Genomic DNA, 26,097 nt, shown 5'->3' on the forward strand with positions numbered 1-26,097 from the left:
TAAAATAACCTGTGGAATTTCAAAGGAAATTAGAAAATATTTTGAACAGAATGAAAATATAATACAATTTTTTTGGATGCAACTAAAGTGATGCTTAGTAGGAAATTTAAAGTATAACAAGAAAAACTAATGTATTTATAAAGACAAATATATGAGAAATAAAAAAATGTTAGAAATAGAAACCATTTATAGAACCAATTACCAGCCAATAGTTTGGAGAACTTTCATATAATTAGCATTTTAGAATAAATATTTTATTGTATTACTAAGATTCCTGTAATACATTTCCCAGCATATATCAGAAAGAGACTTTTCTAACTACCTTAAACAAAATTGACATGCTGAGAGGCATTGGGTTTTTCACAGGCAAAATCAAGCCCTATTATCAATTTTAGAAGGAAATTTCAAATAGCCATCATCTTGGGTTTCATTTTTTTGTAACAGGGATTGAACCCAGGGGCACTTAACAACTGAGCCACGTCCCCAGTCCTTTTTATTTTGAGATAGGGTCTTACTAAGTAGCTTAGGGATTTGCTTAGTTGCTGAGGCTGGCTTTGAACTTATGATCTTCCTGCCTCAGCCTCCCCAGATGTTGGGATTACAGGCATGTGCCACCACATGCTTTTCATTTTAATCAATTTTTGTTTTCCTATTTTGGGAGAAGAAATTAAGAAATGAAAATGCATTGTTTAAAATAATTCTATTTAATCCTTTCTTCAAAAATCTTTCTTCTGCAATTTTTCTTTCTGGTTGAAATATCAATTTTAGGTGTAACCAGAGTTTTCTTTTAAATAAGTATACTTTCAATTTAAGGGACCAAGTTAAAGAAATAGCTAGCTTCTGGTGGAAATGCAGAAGGAGAAAGCTAATCTGGCTTTATGTCTCTCACCTCAGTCTTCTGCCTCTCATCCTCTCTTTCACCATTCCTGGATTATAGTGGCTGTTGGCACAAACTTAGTAGTGTTTGAGTACATGGCCAGCTGTGTCTACCGGCTGTATCACTGAGTATTTTTCAAAGAACCCTTCCACTGTCTATAGTTCCATCTGAAGATGTCACTGTTGCCAGGAGTATCCACATATAATGCTATCTACTTCCATTTGTATAAAATTGTGTGACTGGGTCTCTATATTATAATGAATAGATACAATCACAGTACTATTGACTTTTATGGTAACCTGAAATTGTGTATTTCTTCAGAGGGAGGGAAGTTGATCTCTGAGAAGATAGCTTTATAAAATTTCTGCATACAATAAACTGATTGAAGCAAATCCTCTAGAATCTAATTTAAAGTTATGTGTGGCTATTTACCTGTATATATGCACAAATCTAAACAGGAATTTATGTAATGTCTTAGGAACCAGTCTTTTAGAGAAAGAAGACAAGAGTTAGCAGGACTACATGGAACAAAAGATGTATAACAAGTGACTGTTAGTTAACCCATTATCTAATTACAATGGAGAAAGAAAGCAAGTTACCTTCTAGTTATCATAAACATATCTGTTTTATTGATCATGACATGGGTAAAATATTTGTATTTTGCAAATCTTCCATTTTCCATTACCTAAAAAAAAGTGAGAGTGAGAAAATTGATAATATTCCATAATATGTTATGATCCTCTAAAAATCATTTCTCAATGGGGGAAAATCATTAATATACAAAAAAATACACATATCAGAAAATTCAAACATTCAAAAAATTATTGCTGCTTCCTTTTTAAAAGTATTTGCTACACTGCTTTAAGATTTCTTGAATGCAGCAATGCCAATCTTTAAATTGTAGATTTTAAAAAATATTGTTGTTTAAATTCAATCTAATGAGGTATTAAACTGTTGTCATTTTATCTCAGAAAATATATTAATATTAGATTACATTTGTATAGAACATATATAAAACTCATAAATGCATGCATCACATAAATAACTATTAACCCCCACTTTGTCTCTTCCCTGGAAATTTCACCTGCTCTATAAAGATACTTTTCTTTGCCAATCTCAGAACTCATTAAAAATGAGGAGCAGAGTTTCTAGACAAATAGAAGCCCTGAGGCCTATTTAGACTATGTAACAATCTTTAAATTTATTTTTAAGACTACTGAAAGATTGTCTATGTACAATATTGTCTGTTAACCATTATTTGCTCCAGAAAATATGAACATAACCATAAAAATGATTTTTAAATCTCTTTTCAATGTAATTGGCTCTGATAATAATTACTTCCTCTATTTAAAACATATAGCAGGCTAGACTGTTTCGAAAGGTAAGCAATGTAATTGTGATCATGATCCCTCAAAAAAGGCATGTTAAGAATTTAGGCAAAATGTTAAAAGTCTTCAAGAAATTCAAAAAGAAGATACAAGACTTTTAAAAAATTGTGTTTCTTGAAGTTGTATCTTTAAAAAAAAACTACAAATATTTAGCTTAGAAGCTGTGATTTCATAATTGTCTTGATATAAAAGGTGGATAGAATGGTTTCATTTTTAATGGAGACAGAAATAAAAAACTGAAACAGCATGATGAGGCATGGTTTTTTATGTAATGTCTTTTAGAGCAAGAGGACCAAGTGGAATAAGTTTCTAACTTAGAAGATCACAAAAAATTGAGAAAAAGTATCTACAAATAGGTAAGGCAATTAAACACAAATATATCAGAAATTAAAAGGCACAGAGGCACAGATTTAGAAGAAATTAATAAGTATTATTAACTTATAAATTAAGCAAATAAATGTGAAAAATCAGGTGAAATGGGTCATATTTCAAGAAGATATAAATTAAGAGAAAGAAGCCTCAATTAGAGAGGCAGGAAGAACTTATTTGCAGATGACAATATATCTAGGAAGCCAAATACATAAAACCCAGTAATCAATTTGGAAATAGAAGGAAAAAATTATTCTTGTAAGATAAAAAAGATATTTATATGTGTGTTTTTACAAACAATGTGCAGAAGTTATGTGATAGAAGGTATAATACTTTCCTAAGGGGCGTATATGAATTTTTTAAAATGAAAATCCATGCCTTATTCATAAATATAAAAATTCATTATAATAAAGATATTATTTACCCCCTTTCACATTTATACATAACACATATATTCTCTTTCAAAGTGGTCCCAAGATGGTAATTTTTGGAGGATGGGGTGGAGGTAGAGGAGGAAAGATAAGTGACTGGACAAAATCATAATAAAATTTGTGTAGAAAGAAAAATATAACATCAATTAAATTATAAAAAAGGAGAGTGAGAACAATACCCTAACATCATTAATATAACTTGTACAGCTGCAGTAATGAAACAGCTTGGTGCTGGTGAAAGTTTATACTGATATAACCAATGAAAAAAATACAAATTACAGAAACTGACCAATATGCATATAGGATTTATAAAAATCTTTTTATCTGAATATAGTAATTTGTGACAGCAACCACCTTTCAAATTAGTGGGTAAGAGCATGCATTATCTAATAAATAGTTTTAGACAACTTGCTGGCTAAAACTGGATCTATTTTTCTATATACTAAATCCTGCATGGGTCAATCAGGCAAGTATACAGAGGTCTGTAAAAATACTATGAAAGTAACATTTTAATAATCTCCCAGCAGAAAAGCCCAAATAAAACTAAGATCATGAAATTTAATAAAAGAATTGTAAGAACATATAAACACTACTGAATGGCAAAACAATAAGCAAATAAGCAAAGAAATAAAAGAACAGGAAAATTTGGGAAAATGTTTGTTAATACAGAGAGGTATCTCATAATCTAGAGAAGTCTACTGATTTAAATAAACCTATGAGAGAAAAATGGTAAACCAAGAGTAAACTATCTAAAGGATATGAAAAAAAAACAAACAACAAACAAAAAAACAAAAAAACACAACAAACTGACCAATAAGGAGACTTAACTCAAAAACAAGAAAATACAAATCAATTACAAGTCAGCAATTCCACTGATAGGATTTATCTTAACCAACAAGTGCCAAAATATACATATAAGATCTTTATAGCAATGTTGTGTTACAAGCAAAAAATCTAAATGTTCATTAATGAGGGACTGAATAAATAAATTATGGGGCAGCCATACAATAGGAAATGTCATAATAAAGTCATAATAAAAAGACAGATTTCTGTGTACAGATACAGAAAAAGAAGATATATTAAGTGAAAAGAAATTATATTACTGAACTGATTGTATGGAGGAAATTGGTAGGGAAATGCATAAACATTAGAAATTTCTGAAAGAGTACACACTGATCTGTTAACAGTATTTATCTCTGGGCATGTTAAAGGCAATGGTGAGGAGAGAAGTGAAGTTTTTATTAATAATAAATATATAATCCTTTTATTATGATTGTTTGTATTGAAATTAAACTACAAAACATTTGTTCTCTTTTGTTCTACATGGTCACATTTTAAAATCAAGACTATAAATGTTGCTTTCCTCAAAGACACCACTCCTGACAGAAGACTCTCTATCCCCTTAAAAGATTATAATCTTCAAATAACCCAAAAGCCGTTGTTTCACTTCAAGCACCTAGCTTCTATTTCAATATTATGTTAAGTTTGGGCACTGCAGTTGACCCTACCTTTCATCACTTTTCATTTTCAAATCAAATCTAAGTTGTATCTACCAGGAATTAAACCAATTTCAATAGTTACAATAGCATCTGGCATTTTTTAAAAAAACCTAAAAAAATAATTCATGCAATGCTTTCTGGAGTTCATCCAAAATCTTAAATACAACACTTAAAAAATTAACAGATGTTATGATCATAGTAATGTGCTTTGAAACATAATAAACTGGACCTTTTGTTATTAGAGTTGATATATTTGAATAAACATCAAATATAACTCATTGCACAGCAAAATGTTGCTGAAGTCTGTATTACTTGTGTGAAAATACAGCAATAATGGCATTATAAGCAGAATCCAAGAATCTGAAACTAAATCCATAGACGCATGGGAGAGATTGTGATAGCTTATCAGCCAAATCCATCTTCTGTCACATGGTAAGGAGTATACAAATGGCACACTTTTGGTCACAAATTTTCTGCCTAATTATTTGACTTTATAAACACATTATATATGAAAGATCTATACTTTTCAAAACATCATTATATATTTTTGAACCCTCCCACCCTGAGAATTTTAGACCTTAAAGGAGTGGTATTGTTCATCCAAAACAATCTTTTCCTTTACATCAAGAAAATGAGAATCCGGTGTTTAATCAATCCATGTAAATCTTCACAATGATCTCATGTGATTATTAATAATAAATATATAATCCTACAATTAAGTGACTTGGGTCAGTTGCAAAACTGAGCTCAGAACATTGGCTTCTTCACTTCTAATTCCAGTGCTTTTCACTATACCATGATGTTTCCTCTTAAGGTGTCAGACACACTTCCCTCAAGGCACCTCAAGAATGTCTTTGATAATCCTAGAAGATGGTAGTTGTTGAATTTTTAAACTAGATCAACAGTATCCAATAAATTTAGTGTTAATATCCTATATTCCTCTATCCCAAACAGATGCTAGATATGAAATGTTTCTATTAAAATAATTTGTGATACCATTTAAAAACAAATGAAGAATTAGCAAAATCAGGGTTAGAAATCACTATAAGGCCTTTGCATAAATATCAAGATTTGGCTGAAATATGAAGGGATTAACAATAGCCAGTACATTAGACATGTCAGTCTTCTTTATATGCTTTCGTGTTCAAAGAAAAATTTTTTTTGCCTTATTCATTAAAAGAATGTGTGATTTACCTATCATAAACTGGGAAACTTTCAAAAAGAAAGAAACAAAATAATACAACAGAAGCTGCATTCATTACATATATTTGTCAAAATTAGAGGTAAGAATTAAAATGATTATTGGTAAAAGAATCTCCCTGGCATTTTGAAAAGTATATATGGCACTTTATATAAATGAAGTGATACTTTAAATGTAAATAAATCCAATCAAATTAATCACACATTTAGATACACAAAGAGATTAGGAACTTGATGATACTAGTGTCAGAGTTACTTTACTAATATCCACATTTTCTGTCAGATAAATCCCAATACATTAGAAAAAGAACATAAGTTTAAAAAGATAGTATCACACACAACATTTCTAATACTTTCAAATCATCAAAATGTTATAAAATAGCAAAATTCTGAAAAAGCAAAGAAAAATATAAACATAGAAAAGTTTAAATCCCAAGCAATATAAAGTGTTAATCATTCATTGAAAATATATTCTTAAAAACTAAGTGAAAATAAGAATACATAGTTTAGCAAAAACTATAAAATATGATCAATATCTGAAATTTTTGTAAGGGTCTCATAGTTTTTTTAAAAAAATTTAAGACAACACCATGGGAGATTATAGGAAAATGAAATTCATCTTGATGAAAGATGAATTAACAATGAATGCTATCAAGTGATAAAATCTATTAGATAATAAAGAAAAACTTTTATAGATTATTTAATTTTAATATTCAAGAGATGGCGAAAGAGGAAAGGTTTATAAATAGATTCTACTAAAAATGTGAACCATTTGTATAAACAACAAAATCCAAGGAATTACTTGAAAAATGGCAAGTGCTATCATTTTCAATTATTTAAGAATTGACCAAGTTGTTCAAAATAATCTATTTTTATGAAAAAATCCCAATAATTTCTGAAGAGTAATGTGCTCAAAGTTTAGGGATAAAAGATGTCTTAATATTTCAGTTCAAATTTGAGATTTCAGTGCCATGGCAAATAAAAGGGGGTATTCATTCAAGCTTCATAATTAAATATAGTTGAAATCAATTATTTTAAAACTCAATGATTTCATATATAACAGAATAAATGTAAACAAGAATGAAGAAGTGATATTTAGGCTACCCTGTAAAGCAAGTTGATTAAACAAAAAATCAAATCTGACTATGTCATCATTTCTGGAGAGGGATTATCCCTCCTATTTTCCTCTCCTCTCATATTAATGAGCTACCTTGACTGTCAGCCAAAGCATAGCTATAGGTTATATTGACAGCTTAGACCAGAAAGCTGAATATAACCCTTTGACATAAAATCAAAGGAAAGACATTATTATATATTATATATTGTTTCCAACTGGTATAATCAAAACAGCCTGGAGAAATGACAGAATTATGCTTGCAGAGTAACTGTGCACCAACAACATCAGATTTTCAATTAACCTACCCAATACATTCTAGAAGAACCAGAGTGGGTGCATCAGTAATAAGTTCATAGTTACAACAATCTCACTCAGTTCCAGCAGAACCTCCAAGTGATCAACATTTATTGATACATGACATTACATATACCTGAAAATAACATTTCTTTTAAAATATTGTATAATTAGGTGCAGTCCAAATCACTAAGAACTTACTGTTTACCAATTAATGTGCAGAAATTATCATGGTATTACAACTATTCTACTAACCTTGAAAGGAAACAAAAAGGATGAAATTTAATGATGCTTTTATCTTGACAAAGAGGAGACAAATGAGGAATATAGAATTTATATAATGGAGTTCAAAAACTAGCATAAACTGGTATTCATCTGGAACAATAAAAATACAATATAGTTCTTATTAGGCATAATATTAATAATTACATATATTATCTCATTTGTTTAAATCCTAACAACAATACCAAGATAGGTAGTACAATATTTCCATTTTACAATTTGGAACTGAAATCAGACAGGCATAAAAATCTAGTAAAAGAAAAAAACTAGAATTTGAGGCTAACTTAGTGTAAGAATTCAGACCCTGAGCCATAGGATATTGCTGTATCTTAAAATATTTTTTTATAAAAAAAAAGCACAGAAAAACTATAGTCAGCCTTCTATATTTGTGGCTGCAGCATCAGTAGTTTCAAATAACTATGGAACAAAAATTCTTTAAAAAAATTGTATCTGTATTGAATGTGTACAGACTTTTATTTTTGGTCACTATTCCCTCAGAATACAGTATGACAACTGTTTACATAGCACTTACATTGTAGGTAATCCATAGATACGTAAAGTGTTCAGAGGATATACTTAGGTTATATGTAACACTATGCTATTTTATAAGGGACTTGAGCATCAGATTTGGGTGTCCTTGGAGGTCTTGCAATCAATCTGCTACATATTCCAAGAGACAAGTGTGTATATATTCTAGGAGATAGAGTAGAATTTCATTTTAACTGTTCGGTGGAATATGATTCAGATATCCCACAGCTCTTGCAATGTTTCAACTTTGATGTAATGTCAGGATCCTCTTTGGAGATGAGTCATATCTTATGTGTTTTTTGATTCTTACAATTTCTTACAGCTTGCATCTATCACCTACACAACCAACAGGAATAAAATTGTGAAGATTTTCACATTACAGAGTTGGCCTCTAATGGGTAATGTTTTATCCCCAATTATCCTAACAATAAAAATAATCACTAGAATTAAGCTTGTGAAGGATGAGTAGAAATCTTGATTACTCAACTCCAAGCTGGAAGCCTAATATCTTGAAAAATGTAGGATACATAACTAACAAGAATTCAATAAAGACTTCTAGAGTTAAGGAATGCATGGATGGCATTAATTTTTTATATGTATTCATATAAACTATTCTCCCATATCAAGCCAGCAAACATCCACTCATATATATGTAATTATACATTTTATTGTTTGCCAATTCTAAAATTCAAAGTAGCCTGGCAATGTATTCCAGCAAGGTTAACTTCCACAAAACAGCTAGCCTCCCATATTTGTATTCCAACACTGCATCTTCAAGAGATCTCTAACATACACAACCACCTCTGACTTGAAGTACCACAAAAATAACTAAATGCATTTTTTCACTATAACATTTCCCCATTTTCCTCCACAATAGGGTTCTTTACAGGTAAATTTTCACTGAAAAATTGCCATTAAGACAGTTTATCAGAATTATCATCAGAAGTGCCTAAGATATCAATATTATTTAAATTTATAAGACAAACAAAAACCAAAAAACATGGTGCTTCCTTTCATAGGTGACATTAAATTTTTTTAGATAAATGAGAGAAGCCCATGAAAATGAATTACTTAATCCAGCAAACGAACATTATCCTTTCACAGGACATTTAGCCAGTAACAACAAAAATCCTAACTCATTCAAAGCCTAGAATTCTAACAACTACTTTTAGCATGCACTTGTACACACATATACACACACATTTATGGATGAGTTTTATTAAACTCAGCTTATGCTGAGAATTTCTGAGTTTATCCAAAGAAACTAGGGGAGAAATTACTAGGCAGACCTCCAACAAGCCAATAGAGAAGTCATGAGTTAAGCAAGCCTGGGGTGAGAATTTAGTACCTGTACCTTAATAAGACTGGAAGACCTTCTAAACTAATATTATGAGTTTTAGCTCTATTTACTCCCTTGGTAAAAAGAGGGTACGACCCAAATGGATCTTATCTGAGTTCAATTTAAAAGAATATTTTAAAAAGTTAAAATGTACTCAAATTCAATTATAACAGTATTTTTCTTTCCTTCATATGTTTAGCAATTTAACAAATGCAATGAGAACAAACTTAAAAAGTTTTAGAAATTATATTGGTCTCATTCAAGTTACAGAATTAAAGAGACATTCATTTAAAACTTCTGACAGAGTAAACCTAAACCTTCCCTAGGTAGAACCATTACCTCCAGAGAAGATATAATTAATTTCAGTCTTATTCAGAAATTATTTTTACATAACACTGGAAGTTTGGAGTGGGGTTACACTGGTCCAAAATAAACATTGTGGGACATACCCCTATCAAATGTTTAAAACTCTGGGCCTTACAAAATGATATGACAAGTACTCCTCCAAGAGATTTTTGGTAATCTAATAAATAAATTCTGAAAATTCCATCAAAGGATAGGTAATTTCTTTTCCCATGGGATTTGCTTTATCTGAGGTACTAAGACCTCTAATTAGCCTGGGTAACAAAATTTGGCTCTCTTCAGTTTTCTTGTTCCATTCAGAAGTATCCTTCTGGAGAGGAAGAGTTACAAAATGAAGAGTAAGATCCATTAAGCCTTGTCTCCTAGTTCTTGTCCACTTACTCAAAATTTCAGATGAAGCCAGAGGAAGAGTGTTCAGCACTACTATGGTGATCTGACTGCTATTTTAAGCCCTTTTTTCCTGATTAGTTGTAATTCTCATCCTGAAGTAAAAGGAAAGACTACGACGGCTGAAGGTGGTTATCTTCCAAATGTTATTAAGGCAGTGTTTGAAGCTAATTACAAACATCTGTAATTTCTGAAAGAAAAGAAATACACAACAAACAAAAACAGCCTCCCTTCTAGAACTTACATAATGGCCATTATAATATTTTTGTAAAGGATTCAAAGACAACACAGATAAAAATCAAAAAGTACCTGAAATGGTAAAGAATATACCTCCATGGTACAACTTGGTTTTCAATATTCATAAACAATGGATATGGGAATATATATATATATATGTATGTATATATACATATATATATATATGTATGTATATATATACACACATACACACACATTCACACACATTTTAAGGAAAAATTTATTTTTTAAGGGGAAGAAATATTTTTTAAAAGGAAATGCAAAACGGTAAAATGTTCAATGAAAAAGAAAAAAGCTTCTACATCAGATACACAAGTAAAGAAAAGATTCTGGCCATTCATGTGCTTCAGCGATGAAAACTAAGCTTCTCTACATTAAGGATAATACTGAGTGGGATTTTTTTTCTCAATCTTTAAAAGGTAATAAGTTGGTTTCTAACATCATGTTAAATGAAATAAGCCCGTCTTAGAAAGTCAGAGGTCACATGTTTTCTCTCATATATGGAAGAAAAAAGGGGGAAAAATGGGATCTCACAAAACAAAAGGGAGACCAGTAAAGTAGAGGAAGGGGATATTGGAGGAAGATGTGGGGGGAAGGAAAAGGGAAGTAGTTAGGAATAAAACTGACCAAATTATATTTTATGCAGGTATGAATATATCACAATGAATCCCACTATTATGTGTAATTATAATGCATCAATTAAAATGTTAAAAAATAAAAACAAAGTGGTGATTCATATATTTGGATCAGAACTGAGTGAATAAATTCATAAGAATATTTCATAAATGGTAGAGACAAAAGCTTTTGAAAATTTTCAACAGTTTCTTATACTTCTCTTTAATGAGCATACTTTTAGAAATTTATATAAGTCCATATTTAACTGAATATATTCAAAAATCTTTGCAGGATTTAAGGTACTTAACAGGTTGTTGAGAAATGATAATTGATTTAATTGAAAAACATAATAAGCTCAAGACAAAATTACAGACATATGAATACTTAGCTAAATCTGACTAATTGTCTTAAAAACACAAATATCTATAATATTTTGAATGTTTACAAATTTGAGGATCTCTAAAATCCTGAGAAATGATATAATGCCACTTAGTAGAAATCTTTTACTGTTTCACTGCTTAGAAAATGTATATACAATGAACAAAGTTACATTAGAAGCCAGTTTTACAGAATTATTAAATGTGTTTTTGAACTAATGTTTGGAGATACATTGTTGCTATATTCACTGGTTGGTATGGAATAAGTGCTGAAATAGATTCATCCTACTGAAAGATAATAATGAACACAAAAATGTTCTATCTATGCAAATCATTAATTATTCTAATTCTCAAATACAGACCTATTTGAAAAAATGTTTTATTCTTTGATTCAGGCTTTTCTATACTACTTTATACTCAGGCATTCATCTGTTGAAATTACAGATTAATAGTTTAAATATTTTAATTGATCTTCATTTACCCCAAAGGAGCTAGACTAATGAATTAAACTGATATTTTTTTATTTATCCATCATAATCATTTGATCTAAATTAATAATACACTTAATATCATTTTACTTAACCTCATGGGACCTATAATATTTTGAGGTCATTATAAATTCATTTGAAAGGAAATTTAATAGTTTATAATTTAAATTTGTTCTTTTCTATAAAAGAAAAAAGCTAAAGCTTGAAGATGGTCCTCTTCCCATCACCAAAGCAAAGTTTAATGCAAAATTTCATTATAGGATTTAAATGAGAGACAGCAATAGCTATTATATCAGTAGTTTTCTTCTGTATATATGACCTTGAGATATAAATACATTAACATGTTTTTCATATGAATATTAATATCTTAGTCACAGATCTACAATGACTCCAGCTGTACATTTTAATAACACAAAATTGCATAAATAAGTGGTCTGAACAATTTCAAAAGATAAAATTTATAAAATTCTGATCAAATTGAAATTTATTTTGACTTGTTTTATAAGGAATACTTCAAGTGAGCAATATTATTCTGAGCTTACATCTGATTTATCTATATCCAACGTGAGTGCTAATTGGATATAGATAAATCAGATGTAAGCTCAGAATAATATTTAAATTCATTTACACTCTTAAACATCTTGGTTATTCATCCATGATCATGGGTGTGCACTATTTCAGGATTTTCACAGCTTTTTTCCTGCCATTTTTCAAATGTTATTCCAGAGTCAGGGAGACAGTGAAAATAAATCCCTCAAGGTAATCACTTTCTTAAGGAAGAATTTTCTTCCTGTTTACTACACATAAGCAATGATTATGTAGAAATTAGAGTATTCATAAAGCTAAAGGATATGAAAGGTATAGTATTATATAGTCAATGTTCAAAAATAGCTTTCTCACTAGACTTTCATTGTAGATTCCATTTTAAAGTTCTAATTAATTATACAGCCATTAATAAACAAAAGAACTATTCACCTGATTAGAATCTCAAAGGGGAGTTTAATTTCTACATATATGATGAGGAACAAGATATTTTTGTCCAGTCATATATCTCCACCAATAAAACACAGGTACAGAGCAATTTTTAGTGTTCAATTTTTCTCCAATAAAAGCATTTGTTTTTACAATACTAGAAATCCAGATATAATCTTTTGTCTAACAAGCTTGAAAAGATTATTTCATTGTGCCAGAAAAACAAAAAGAGAAAAGGGCACAGGGACGAGAGGTGGGAGGGAAAGGGAGAGAGAAGGGAAATTGCATGGAAATGGAAGGAGACCCTCATTGTTATACAAAATTACATATAAGAGGAAGTGAGGGGAAAGGGGAAAAAAAACAAGGGAGAGAAATGAATTACAGTAGATGGGGTACAGAGAGAAGATGGGAGGGGAGGGGGGATAGTAGAGGATAGGAAAGGCAGCAGGATACAACAGACACTAGTATGGTAGTATGTAAAAATGTAGATGTGGGGGGCTGGGGATGTGGCTCAAGTGGTAGCGCGCTTGCCTGGCATGCATGCGGCCCGGGTTCGATCCTCAGCACCACATACAGACAAAGATGCTGTGTCCGCCAAATACTGAAAAATAAACATTAAAAAAAAAAAGTTCTCTCTCTCCCTCTTTCTCACTCTCTCTCACTCTTTCTTAAAAAAAAAAAAAAACGTAGATGTGTAACCGATGTGATTCTGCAATCTGTATATAGGGAATAAATGGGAGTTCATAACCCACTTGAATCAAATGTATGAAATATGACATGTCAAGAGCTATGTAATGTTTTGAACAACTAATAATAAAAAATTTTTTAATATTAAAGAATATATTTTACTACTTTTTTTGGAGGGGGTACTAGGGATTGAACCCAGGAATGTTTAATCACTGAGCCACATCCCCAGCCCTTTTTATATTTTGTATTTGAGACAGGGTCTCACTAAGTTGCTCAGGGAGCCTTGCTAAATTCCTGAGTCTGGCCTTGAATTCGCAATCCTTCTGCCTCAGCCTCATGAGCAGTATGATTACGGGTGGATACCACCATACCCACTCATATTTTGCTTGTAAGGGCTAAAAATTAAAGAATGATAAAAGAAGACCACATCAGTGAAAGGTGCTAGTTACTATAACACTGTTTAAAATCTTACTGCCAGAGAGATTTTAAATAAATGTAATTCTACTTCCAATTTCTTTTCATTAAAATGACAAGTTGTTACTGAAATAAACAGAACTTTTTCCAGATATATTAATAATAAATAAAAGACTATTAATAAGGTCATCTTTATGAAATGATATCAAAAAACTTAAGTATCACAGACCAACCACAGGAAACTCAGTAAAAATGTCTTGAAAAACAATAGTTTTATAAAGCTGAAATGTAAGAAACCAATGAAGGCATTTCTAGGCTTTTCTTTCCTACAGTATATATAATAATAGCTTATGGTCTATCTGTTTCTAGTAGAGAAAGTTTTTGTGATTTTGGCCAAGGGTGAGAGAGTAGTGACAAATAGAAATTCAGTTTTTGATGCCAGTACTATTTTAATGGTCATTATTTTTATTTACTTACTCCAAAAAGATAAGAGTACTACTGATATCAACAATAAATTCTTTGATATATGTATATGCCTTAGTCTTAGTAGGTATATACCTTTGACTTTATTTTAATTTAAACGAATGCTAGACAGGTAGAAATGTCAGAAGAGCCAATTATTTTTTACTGCTCCTGTTTTACTTTTGAAAAGCACAGTATTTTAAAATCTAGAGTAGTCATTTTCAAAGAATGTAAAGAATGCAGGTTCATAGAAATAAAAGTTTGTTTGATAAACTTAAGAATTAAAAAAACACTCAGAAATGATGTGTTAAAACAAACCAAAAGTTAAACAGTTAGGGGAATTAGCTTGTATGATCTAATATAAGCTTAATTTAAACAATGTGCTTTAGCATATAGAAATCTTCCTCTGTTGATCCAAAAGCACAGCAGTCATGGGGATTAAAACTTATAATACTAATAATTATTCACCTTTTAGTAGTCCCCCCCATTAGTAGATCTAATTATTAGTACATCTGATAAACTAGGGAACTAGAACAATAGAATTAAATTTATCTAAGTTGAAATTCCGAAAATACCTTTAGAAAACAAAACATAAAAAGAATTTGTTTCTAAATCTTTCAGAAACACAGGCAAAATTCCCCTATATTACCCAGAAAAATATATGTTTATTATAAATATCTTACTAATAATTCTGAATTTATAAAATTTTATAATATATAGTAAATAGATATGTAAATTAATAAGCAAGTATAATGACTTTAAAAACCAACTTTGTTCATTATTTCACAAAAATTCACAATAAAACAATAAAAAGTGAACCAAATAAAATAATATTTTTTCATTCTTAGATTATAAATTATTCACTAACATTCCATGGCAAATCAGATATATTTAAACCTATTGCTTTGGAATAGAACAACAAATTCACACAGCTTCAAAAGTAAAGTATGTTTATTATTATTAAAAGAAATTTGACAAAAAGTACCTTTAAAATGATAAATAAATCTAAAAACATTGAATGACCATTACTATTTTTTCTCTTTTTTTACACAATGCTATTACATTACAGCCCAGAAATTTTACATAGAACAATAAAAAGAAGGCATTGTGCTAACAAATGTAAGTGGATAATTAAAATTAGTGAACATTAAAAGCTATATTTAAGTCTAACTTTAAATCTTAAGGACAAACTTTTTAATACAAAAGCAATGAAGTGTATAAAAGCAAATCTACAATATGGAGTGCGCCCTACTTTGGATGTAAAATACATTTTTTTCTGTGCTTAAGATAATCCAATTATATATTGCTTTATCATGATATTCAGAAAAACATTGGAAAGGAAATAAAAGTGTTTTAACTCCCTAAAAGTGGACACATAGACGTTATGATAGCAGTCATACAAAACACACTAATGAAACATTCCAAGTTAAAAGATAAAGAACATGTGAATGTTAACAATTTAGATCTGACTAATCATCATTATCCTTCTCCTCCTCCTCATCACTACTGCTACTGAGAGTCAAAATCCATCCCCTGTAGAACTGAATTTTCTGAAAGCATGGTAAAGGAAAAAAGAAGCACAGAGGTTAGTTAATTATGGCAAATTTCTTGGAAAACATGTAAAAAATATGAAATGCTAAAGGAGTTAAAATAATTTAAAGCAGATTTTTATGTCTTCGACTCAGGTTGCAATCATGGATATAACATTCCATAACTTAACAGGCCTAAGATAAAGCTGTGTTGACTTTTATACCCTCCATGTATAAAATGGTTTTATGATATCAATAAGGTATTCTATGAATATATTAAAATTTTTCTACATCTCTAGTAGATGTAGGAATTGACTACTAGGAAGCACTATAATAATATGTAGCTTTCTAGATAGAAAATTACTCAATAAAAGTATTTTATATTTAATTATTAAATATGGGCAAATATAAATCAGTGAACAAAGAGCACCTTTTTAAGAAAAAGAGAAACATTTTAAAGTATCAAATTTTTTCAAAGGCTCTATCATTAAATCATTTAGATGAAACCTAAACAGATGAGGTTTTAAATCTAGTTTATATCATCCAATTATTTTTCACAGCACTAGTATTCATATATTTTAACTCACTCACTAATAATATAGTAGTTTCCATTTAAAAAAAAAATCACTACTATTGCTAGAACCACCACCTACTTCTTAACACCTGTAAGAGAATAATACTAATTGTAAACATATTAAGGTAGCTGGAGAATTCTTATAGGTATTTTCAGCTTATACTGTATTTAACTCTCTTGCTAAACAGTAAGTTATGAGATTTTAGTCCCTGAAATAGCTCTTGTAGTAATAAATGCTAAGACTGGAGTATTAAAAATAATATGCATCTCTGGAAGTACTTAGAAAATCATGCCTTTAAATCCCAGAGTTTAGAACTTCATAAAACAATTAGTAAAGGCATGGAAATAAGTTACTTGTCACTTAAATCGTCAACCATGAGAAATTTTTAATAACTCATAGTTTTCTTATATATTATAATCTGTTCTATTATAATAATGACAATTGTATATTTCTAAATTCTCACTACTCATTCTTATTTCCTAGGAAATTTTTAAAAATAGTTTTGTTAGAAGTATTTTTTAGTTTTTTTAAAGGTGATTTGAAAACTACTCAACTTTTAATCTAGTAAAATGCTAATAACATTTTGTTTGTGCTCTGACAAGATAAGTCAGGAATTGAGTAGAAATGTTAAACAGTGTTAGCCAATGTCATTTTTGCAACTATCTATCTTCAAAGAATGAAACAATGTAGAGATTTCACAATAAGTCCTTAGAGCACAAGCTTTCAACAGACTGCAAATATTGTGACACTTTAAGGAGCAATTTAAAATCACAGCATAATATCACTTCACTAAATAGTGTACATTAACTCTGTGGTTACATTTTAATATACTAGGCAGCAGGCTCAGAGAAAAATGGATATGTACATTTTGTGCAATATTATATACTCTACATGAAGTAGGTAAAATATTAAAGTTTTAAATCTTTACCCTGGTTATTTTAAATATGAGAATATTTAAAATATCAAAGCTATAAAGAAGTGCCATATATTCATTATTACTGTAAGTATTTTTGAATCTGTATAATGTAATAACTACTGGTATGTTTTCAAGCAAATGATTTAATTTAGTATTCCACATCTAAACCACAGAAACAACTTTAGATTGGTATAGCTTAGTATGATCACCATGTTACTTACACCAAAATCCAGATATTAATGTCTGACTTATCAAGTAAGAAATTGTCTGAACAGATAAAATATTCTACCTTCCAAATATCTAGTGTTTCAGAAGCTAACCTCCCTTACTAAAAGATACTGGCTAGCATGTGAACTACATATCAAATCTTCCAAGGTTTTACACAGACTACACTAGGAACAACAACATCCACAAAAACTAAAAACAACAACCACAAAAAAAAAAAAAAAAGCCCAGGAAGAAGATCATGGCCATTTGAACATCTTCAAAAGTAAATCATAAGAACCCATGAATAATCTACAGTGGCAGTGTTCCTGAGTTTTGTTTTATTTTCAATTAGAGATAAGGATTACTTATATCTGGTATAAAAGCTAGTAGTGGTTTAATTAACTGAAGGAAGTATCCTAAATAGAAGTGGTCTAACTGGCTAAATATGTACCACATGCTATGAGGATAAATAAGGCACATTGGCTTTGAATAAATGTAGCAAATCCAGTGCAGAGCTAAGAATATATAAAAAGATTAGATTCACTAAAATTCTATTAAAAAGTTACCAATACAAAAGCTTTTCTTTATGTTCAAAATACTGAAACAGCTGTATGTAGTTTGTAATTTTAAGACTAAAATCTACTGTTGGCTTTCACTTGCAAAGTCATGCATTAATTGTTTTCATATCAAACTTTTTGATGCCTGTAAAAAAGAAAAAAAAATCTTATAGTAAATAAATGTATTTTAAAGCCTAAGTAAATACAAAAAACTTAAAAAAGGAATTAATCAAAATTGATCAAAGTCCAGATAATCTAATATATATTTATAGCCTCATATAGGTACTTAAAAAAAATCTAGCTTTACTAATTTAATTTTAATTTATAAGACATTTCTTCACTTACCTGTAACATTTGATTTCCAGTACCATCCCTCAACCTGTAAGGTCTGATGACTCCATCTTCATTAAAAAACCGAGGAGGTCGTAGACTCTCCACTTCATAAGATTCTGTAGCTCTAGAAGAAAAAATACAAATGAAAAAGTTATTAAAAAAAAAAACCTTGTAAAACACTATAAAATGTAAAAAATACCACATCACTTTTCCATTTTTAAATTTGCTTATATGATATAACGTAAATTCTCTAGAAAAAATATAAAACTATAAAAAAGTTTGTTAATAGGTTTTCTTGAGATAAAAATCAGAGCATTTGTTTCCCTTTAATACCTTTGGTTTCCTCCAGTACAATTCTAATTATAAGTGTGGATTTCAAGCACTCTTTTTTTTCTTTTTGGTACTAGGGATGGAACCCAAGCGTACTCAACCACTGAGCCACATCCCTAGCCCCCAGCCCTCACCCCTACCCCCGCTTTTTTTTTTTTTATTTTGAGAAAAAGCCTTGCTAAGTTGCTTGGGGCCATGATAAGTTGCTGAGGCTGGCTTTAAAAGTACAATTCTCCTGTCTCAGCCTCCTGAATTCCTGGGATTATAGGCATGCACCACTGTTCCCTAATCAAGACAAGGAAATTCATTTCTACTTTTAGTGTGATAATAGTTCTTTTTAAACTTTTTGTTTATTTTGAACATCTTGAATGCACAATGAATTTTAAACAAGAATTTCTTTTCTACTCATTGTTGTGATCATATGGCCTATCTCCATTAAACTTATGGTGTTAACAATCACATGACATGATTTTCTAAAGTTTGAATACTTGCCTATTTGGGCTTAATGTACATGGGCTTAATGTTTGTTATCTTAAACAATGATACACACTGATAAATTGGCCAATTAAAAGCAGAATAGATAAAATAAAAACCAAACAAAAATGATCCAACTAAATAAACATTGTCCAAAGAGATTCACTTTAAAATCAAAGCTACAAAGGTAGAAGTAGAAAGATGTAACAAAGAATGTCATGTGAATAGTACCTAAAAGAGAGAACTGAAGTGGCTATATTAAAACCAGAAGAAAAAAAACAGCATTGAATAAAAAAAATTCTCATAATATGCACTTAACAGAAGAGTCCTTCAATACATGAAGCAAAACACTGAAAGAATTTAAGAGAAAAGATAATCCAACAATAACAGTTCAACATTTAAATACCCTAATTTCAATAATGAATAGCAACTAGACAACAAGAGTAAGGAAACAGAAAATTCAAACATATCTGCAGAACTTTCAACCCAACAATAGCACAATACCTATTCTTCGAAAAGCCTCATGGAACATTCTACCAGATGGACAGACAATATTTCAAGGATGTGAAATATGTCTCAAAAAATATAAAAGTACTAAAAAAGACACAAGTATATTTTCTAACTACATGAAATAAAGATAAAATCTATATAAAAAAAGAAATTTAGGAAACTAAATAAAATTGGAAATTAAATAACAAGTCTAAGTAATGAAAGATCAAAGAAGAAATCATAAGGGAAATTCACTACTTTGACATGAATGAAAACAAAACATAACATACCAAAACTTAGGATGTACAGCAAAGAGAGAGTTCAGAAGGAAATTTATAAATGGGAATGCCTATTAAAAAAGAAGATTTAGGGCTGGGGTTGTGACTCAGTAGTAGAGTGCTCGCCTAGCATGCACAAGGCGCTGGGTTTGATCCTCAGCACCACATAAATATAAAGAGATTGTGCTCACCTAAAACGTAAAAATAAAATACTTAAAAAAAAAAAAAGAAGATCTAGAGTCAATACTTAACTCTTTTAAGAAACTAGGAAAAGAAAAGCAAACTAGATCCAAACCTAGCAGAAGGAAGAAAATAAAAGATTAGAGCAGAGAAGCTGGGTACAGTGGCATACACCTGCGATCCCAGGAATTCGGGAGGCTGAAGCAGGAGGATCACAAATTTGAGACCAACCTTAGCCACTTAAAGAGGCCCTAAGCAGTTCAGGGAGACCTTGTTTCAAAATAAAAAGTAAAAGGGCTAGGGATGTAGTTCATTAGTGACATGGCCCTAGGTTCAATCCCCAATACCAAAAGAAAAAAACGGGTTGGGGGAGGCAGAGACAAAGAATAAGATAAACAATTTTCTGAAAAGACCAAAAAAAAAAAAAAAAGACTAAAACACAAAGCACTAGGTAGGAAGGAAGATTCAAATGACTAATACCAGGAATAAAAGAGAGAATACTGCTACCAATTTTACAGAGATAAAAATACTATGAATAAGTGTAAATTAACAAATTAGACAATCTAGATTAATCAGACAATTCCTAGAAAGACAAAAACTACTGAAAGTGACTGAAGAAATAATCTGAGAATAATTTAAAAATTTAATAGAAATAAAAGAGCCAATGGTTTCACTGATAAATTTTAACATGTGTTTAAAGAAAAATTAACATCAATATATTACAAATTCTTCTAAAATAGTCTGTGAGGACAGTATTTCACAAATATCAAAACCAGGTAAAAACAGTATAAGAAAACTACAGAACAATATCCCTCATGAATATACAAAAATACTATGAAATGAAATCCAGCAAAATATGAAAAGGATTAGAAATCATGATGAAGTGAATTTATTGCAAGTATGTAATATTGGTTCAACATATGAATCATTACTAAAATAGATCATATTAATAAAGGTAAAACAGTATCATCTCAATAAATGCAGAAAAAGCATGTAATAAAATCTAACACCATTCCATAATAAATACCCTTGACTAGAATATAAGGGAATTTCCTCAACCATCATGATAAAGTATGCCTACAATAAAAAACCCAAATAGATAATTAGGACTTTATCAAACATTTAGTAATGTTAAAAGACAACACACAAATAGGAGAAAATAGGGTTGAGTTTCCAGAATATATAAACAACTCTTACAACTCAACAAGAAATACCTAAATCCATTTTAAAAAACAGAAAAAAGGGATTAGAACAGAGAGTTCTTTAGAAAAAATATACAAATGACCAATAAGCACATGAATGATGACTGACATCATTAGTCATTAAAGATATGCAAATCAAAGCCTTAATGAGATACCTCTTCACACCTAATATGTTATGTATTTTAAAAAAAGAATAAAAAGGAAGATTATAAGTGTTAGAAAAAAATGTGGTGAAATTATAAATTTACTTTGCCTTTAAAGATGTAAGATAGTATAATTGCTATAGAAAAGTCTGGCAGATCTTCAAAAAGTTAAATATAGAGCAGTCATATATTTTTTAAAAAATTTAAATTTGTTCTAATTAGTTATAAATGATAGTAGAAGGCATTTTACCACATCGTACATAAACGGAGTGTAACTTCTCATTGTTCTGGTTGTACATGATGTAGAGTTATACAGGTTGTACAATCATATGCACATAGGGTAATAATGTCTGATTCATTCTACTATCATTCCTACCCCTACAACCCCTCCCTTCATTTTACTCCCCTGTGTCTAGTCCAAAGTACCTCTATCCCACCCTGCCTTTATTGGGAATTAGCATCCACATATATTAGGGAAAACATTTGGCCTTTGTTCTTTGGGATTGGCTTATTTCACTTAGTGTGCTATCCTCCAGCTATAATCATTTACCTACAAATGCCATAATTTCATTCTTGATTAAGGCTGAGTAACATTACATTGTGTATATATACCACAGTTTCTTTATCCATTCATCTGTTAAAAGGTAACCTAGGTTGGTTCCATAGTTTAGAGAAGCAGCCATATTGACCTAGTAATTCCACTTCTAAAACATAGGTCCCCACAAATACTTGTACCTGAATTTTCTTAGTGGCATTATATATATATATATATACACACACACACACACACACACACACACACACACACACATACACAAAAAAAATAAATAAAAAATAAAATATTAGGCATAAAAAAGGAAGGAAGTTTTCCCTTTTTGCTGTAACATAAATAAATCCTGAAAACAGCACAATGCTAAGTGAAAGAAGCCAGCTACCAAAAGGCCACATGTTTTATGATTTCATTTATATGAAATGTCCAGAGTAGGCAAATCCCATTGACTTCAGATTTTTTGACTCCAGACCTGTGAAAGAATAAATTTCTGTTGTTTAAGCACCAAGTTTGTGGAAATTTGTTACAGTGGCCACAGAACACAAAAAAAAATAGTATATAAGGGATTTCTCCACATGATTTCTTACAATTTGAATGTAAATCTGTAATTACTGCAATAAAAAAAAGGACTATGACACATGTTAAGTGGTATTCTAAGTGCTATGGAAAAGGACAAGAGCCACAACTACATTCACAGAACTTACATTTAAGCTGTAGACATAAATAAACAAAGTAAAATATATAGTAAGTTAAAAAGTGGCCAAAAGATAAGGAGACAGAAAACTACAGAAGGGAAGGGAAATATGAACTATGTGGAGTCAGGAAGGGGTCAGGAGTGGTCACAAAAAGTCTCAGTAGGAATATAATTTCTGAATAAAGGAATAAGTCCTGCTAATTACTGGGGAAAGTATATTCTAAGCAGAGCGGACTGAAAAAGTAAAGAAAGAGGAACATTATCTTCTGTTGTATACCACATCTGATTTTCAATTTAAACTTATGACATCCTCATGTAGGATTAATGGAGTGGGGGGGCAGGAATTTCTCTTTTCTCCTAAACCATAGTAAAAGCACCAACTGCCTGTTTCTTAGCTTCTGAAACATCACTTTCTCGATTATTCTCCAACCTCACTAGCTGTTCCTCTCTCCTCCTTTACTGGGTCCTCCTTATTGCCCTCACTTTGCCTAAGCGCCAAGTTCTTGGGCCTCTTTCATTTCCATTCTCATTCCCTAAGTGATCCCATTCAATCTCATGTTTTAAATACTTAACTGTAGCTTGGAAATTTCTCTTCAAATTCAGACTCTTGCATGAAACAACTATTTGGGTCTCCATCTGGATGTCTAAGTGGTAATTTAAGCTTAATATATTTAAAATAAACCCTTGAACTCCTCTTTACCTAAAAGTAATGATAAACCATTATTCTAGTGAGTTCATACAAAAAAACCTCATAATTATCCTTGATGATTTTCCTTTCATATCTCATATCCAATTAATCAATTAATTCCATTAATACTACCTTCAAAATACACTCATAACATGACCTCCTCTTACAATCTCTAACACTATAATAGTCAAATCATATCATCTCTCTGTGGATTAGTGCAGAGCCCTTTTAAGTGCTCTACTGTTTGACCCCTGATCCACCTGTGGTTTATTCTTTGCCACCCATATCATTCCTCTGGGTTCAAAACCTTCCAAGAACTTTGCTTCTTTCTTAAAAACTCTAAGTCCTTACATTGGCTTGCCAAGCTCTGTGTGATGAGTCCCTACTCATTTTCCCTGATAACATCTCCCAACGTTTTTGGGCTTACTAGTCCTGCTGTCTCATATAGGCCAAGCATACTCCTTCATTAGGACTTTTTACTTGCTTTTCTTTCTGCCTGGATTCTCATATGACTCTTACTTCTTTCAGGTCTCTCCTCAAATATAATCTTATGAGTTCACTGAAGTGAACTGACCCTTAATATTGTATTTATAAAACAGCAACTTTTCATCACTATCATTTTGGTTCTCCCATTTTGTCTTTTTTTTTGTACCAGGGATTGAACCCAGGAGTATTTAACCACTAAGCTACAATCCAAGTCCTTTACATATACTTTTTTATTTTGAGATGGACCTCAGTAAGTTGTTGAGGCTGGCTTTGAACTTGTGATCCTCCTGCCTCAGCTTCCTATGTTGTTAGAATTACAGGTGTACACCACCATGCCTGGCTGGTTCTTATACTTGATCTACTTTTTCTTCACAGTATTTTTCACCATTTAGCTTATATTTACCAGCTACTTATTTTTGTAAGCTGTATCAAGACAGAAACATTTTCAATTACATTCACTGGTAGTTCTTTAAGTAACTGGAACAGATATGATAACTATATATTACAGAAATACAAAAAAATTTACTTGTGTATTAAATAGCTTATTAATTATGTTTATATGATCTATTTACTTACTCTTGTCTTTCTCATCTGCCAAAATTGAGAGAAAAATTAAATTCTTTCATAAATATTATATATAGGAAGGCTTCATAATTTTATCAAAATTATAAAACCTGCTTTATAAAAATTGAGCAAATTTGTGAAGTGAATACAAGTTGAAGATTATTCTTAACTTTGTGGCTTATTATTCTTTTGATTATTAGAAATTGCCTTATTTATTAAAAAAAAGCTTTTTCTGCTTTAGAGTCTATTTCATGTAAAATTAATATATATATATATATATATATATATATATATACTCTTCACAAATAATAAAGCAACAGAATGCTTGATGCCTATCATTCCCTTTCCAAATTCCATTTTATTATTTTATATTAATTGGGACCCAATTTTGCTTTTTTATATAGGCCAATTAGATTTATCCACTAATTTATATTTTCACCTTTGATTCTTCTTTTTGGTCTCAAAGTCTTTTTTCGTAAGTATACCTTTGATAGTTTCAGTCTTCTTTCTTTTTTTTAAAAATGCTCTTTTTTTGCCTTTGATCTTTAAAAGTAATGTAGCAGAATACAGAAATACAGGTTTTAACTAAATGACTGGTAAGTCTAGCAGCTCTGGGCAGATGCGTGCATAGCTGTTTTGAATTCCTTATGTTTCACTGCCATTTGAGTTTCTAATGAATGTGACTCCAGTTATAGTAAACTGAAGTTAAAGGTAAAGGAAACTTAGCCTCTTCCCCATCTTAATTCTAAATTATTATAAAAACAAAGACACACAAGAAGAGAAAGAGAGAGTATGAATTTAACAGTTTTATAACAAAATAAGATCATAAAGGAAGGATGAGGATAAAAGGAGTTTGAATCGAATATAAAATGCCATTTTTTACCTCTCAAAATAGAATACAGAATATTATATTTGCTGATTTCAAAACTGACACATAGCATTACATTAATATATTTCAATTAAGGTAATTAAAAAGCTTCTACTTGCTAAGCCATTCTTGGGAACGGTTTCTAGGAATGAATGACAAGTAAAGGAGAACTATATAAATTTGAAATGACATCACAACAACTTAAAAAGAATCAAAACGAATTTGGAAGTCATATGTAATCTGCCATATTATAGTGTTCACAACTAAATGTGCAAAGCCAAACAACAGGTATATTTCATTTCTCATGGCTTATACATTTTACCTCAAAGAGAATTATTTACCTTTTAATTCCCTGAAATGTACTGCTAGCCATGTCTATGATGCCTCCAGTTGGTCTGGTCACTGCTCCAACTAAACCTTTCCCAACACCTTTAAAGAAACCAGCTGCTCCTTCTTTTTGAGCTCCTAGAAAGAAAAAAATAATAAAGATTCAAACAATCGGACCAAGAATAAAAATAAGCAATTTGTTAAAGACTTTGATATATATAACCAAAAGCAACAATATCCTTACCTTTGATTGGTTTTGTAACAATTCCTGTAATGCCACTCACAAAACCCTGGAGGGAAAACACAATTGAAAGTTTACAATACATTTATATGATGCTCTGAAGAACTAAGTATGGCTTA

General features: G+C 30.5%; 1 protein-coding gene across 5 annotated transcripts in view; it reads right to left on the minus strand.

Annotated features, from left to right (window-relative positions):
* The window catches only part of Vps13a (vacuolar protein sorting 13 homolog A), a 259,327-nt gene that overhangs the window by 27,060 nt on the left and 206,170 nt on the right, over positions 1–26,097 (minus strand). Inside the window, exons 66-69 of one of the 5 annotated variants that reach the window (XM_077797002.1) lie at positions 25,982–26,027; positions 25,752–25,875; positions 18,477–18,588; positions 1,477–1,562 (exon numbers count right to left, since the gene is read on the minus strand). In XM_077797002.1, the coding sequence (XP_077653128.1) occupies positions 1,477–1,562; positions 18,477–18,588; positions 25,752–25,875; positions 25,982–26,027 (368 nt within the window). Of the gene's footprint in view, positions 1–1,476; positions 1,563–7,467; positions 7,551–15,487; positions 15,898–17,841; positions 18,277–18,476; positions 18,589–25,751; positions 25,876–25,981; positions 26,028–26,097 lie in introns of those variants that run through there. The other 4 variants (XM_077797006.1, XM_077797004.1, XM_077797005.1 and 1 more) reach the window with 4 other exon arrangements.

The sequence above is a fragment of the Urocitellus parryii genome, chromosome 4 (genome assembly GCF_045843805.1).
Source record: "Urocitellus parryii isolate mUroPar1 chromosome 4, mUroPar1.hap1, whole genome shotgun sequence".
Taxonomy (NCBI): Eukaryota; Metazoa; Chordata; class Mammalia; order Rodentia; family Sciuridae; genus Urocitellus; species Urocitellus parryii.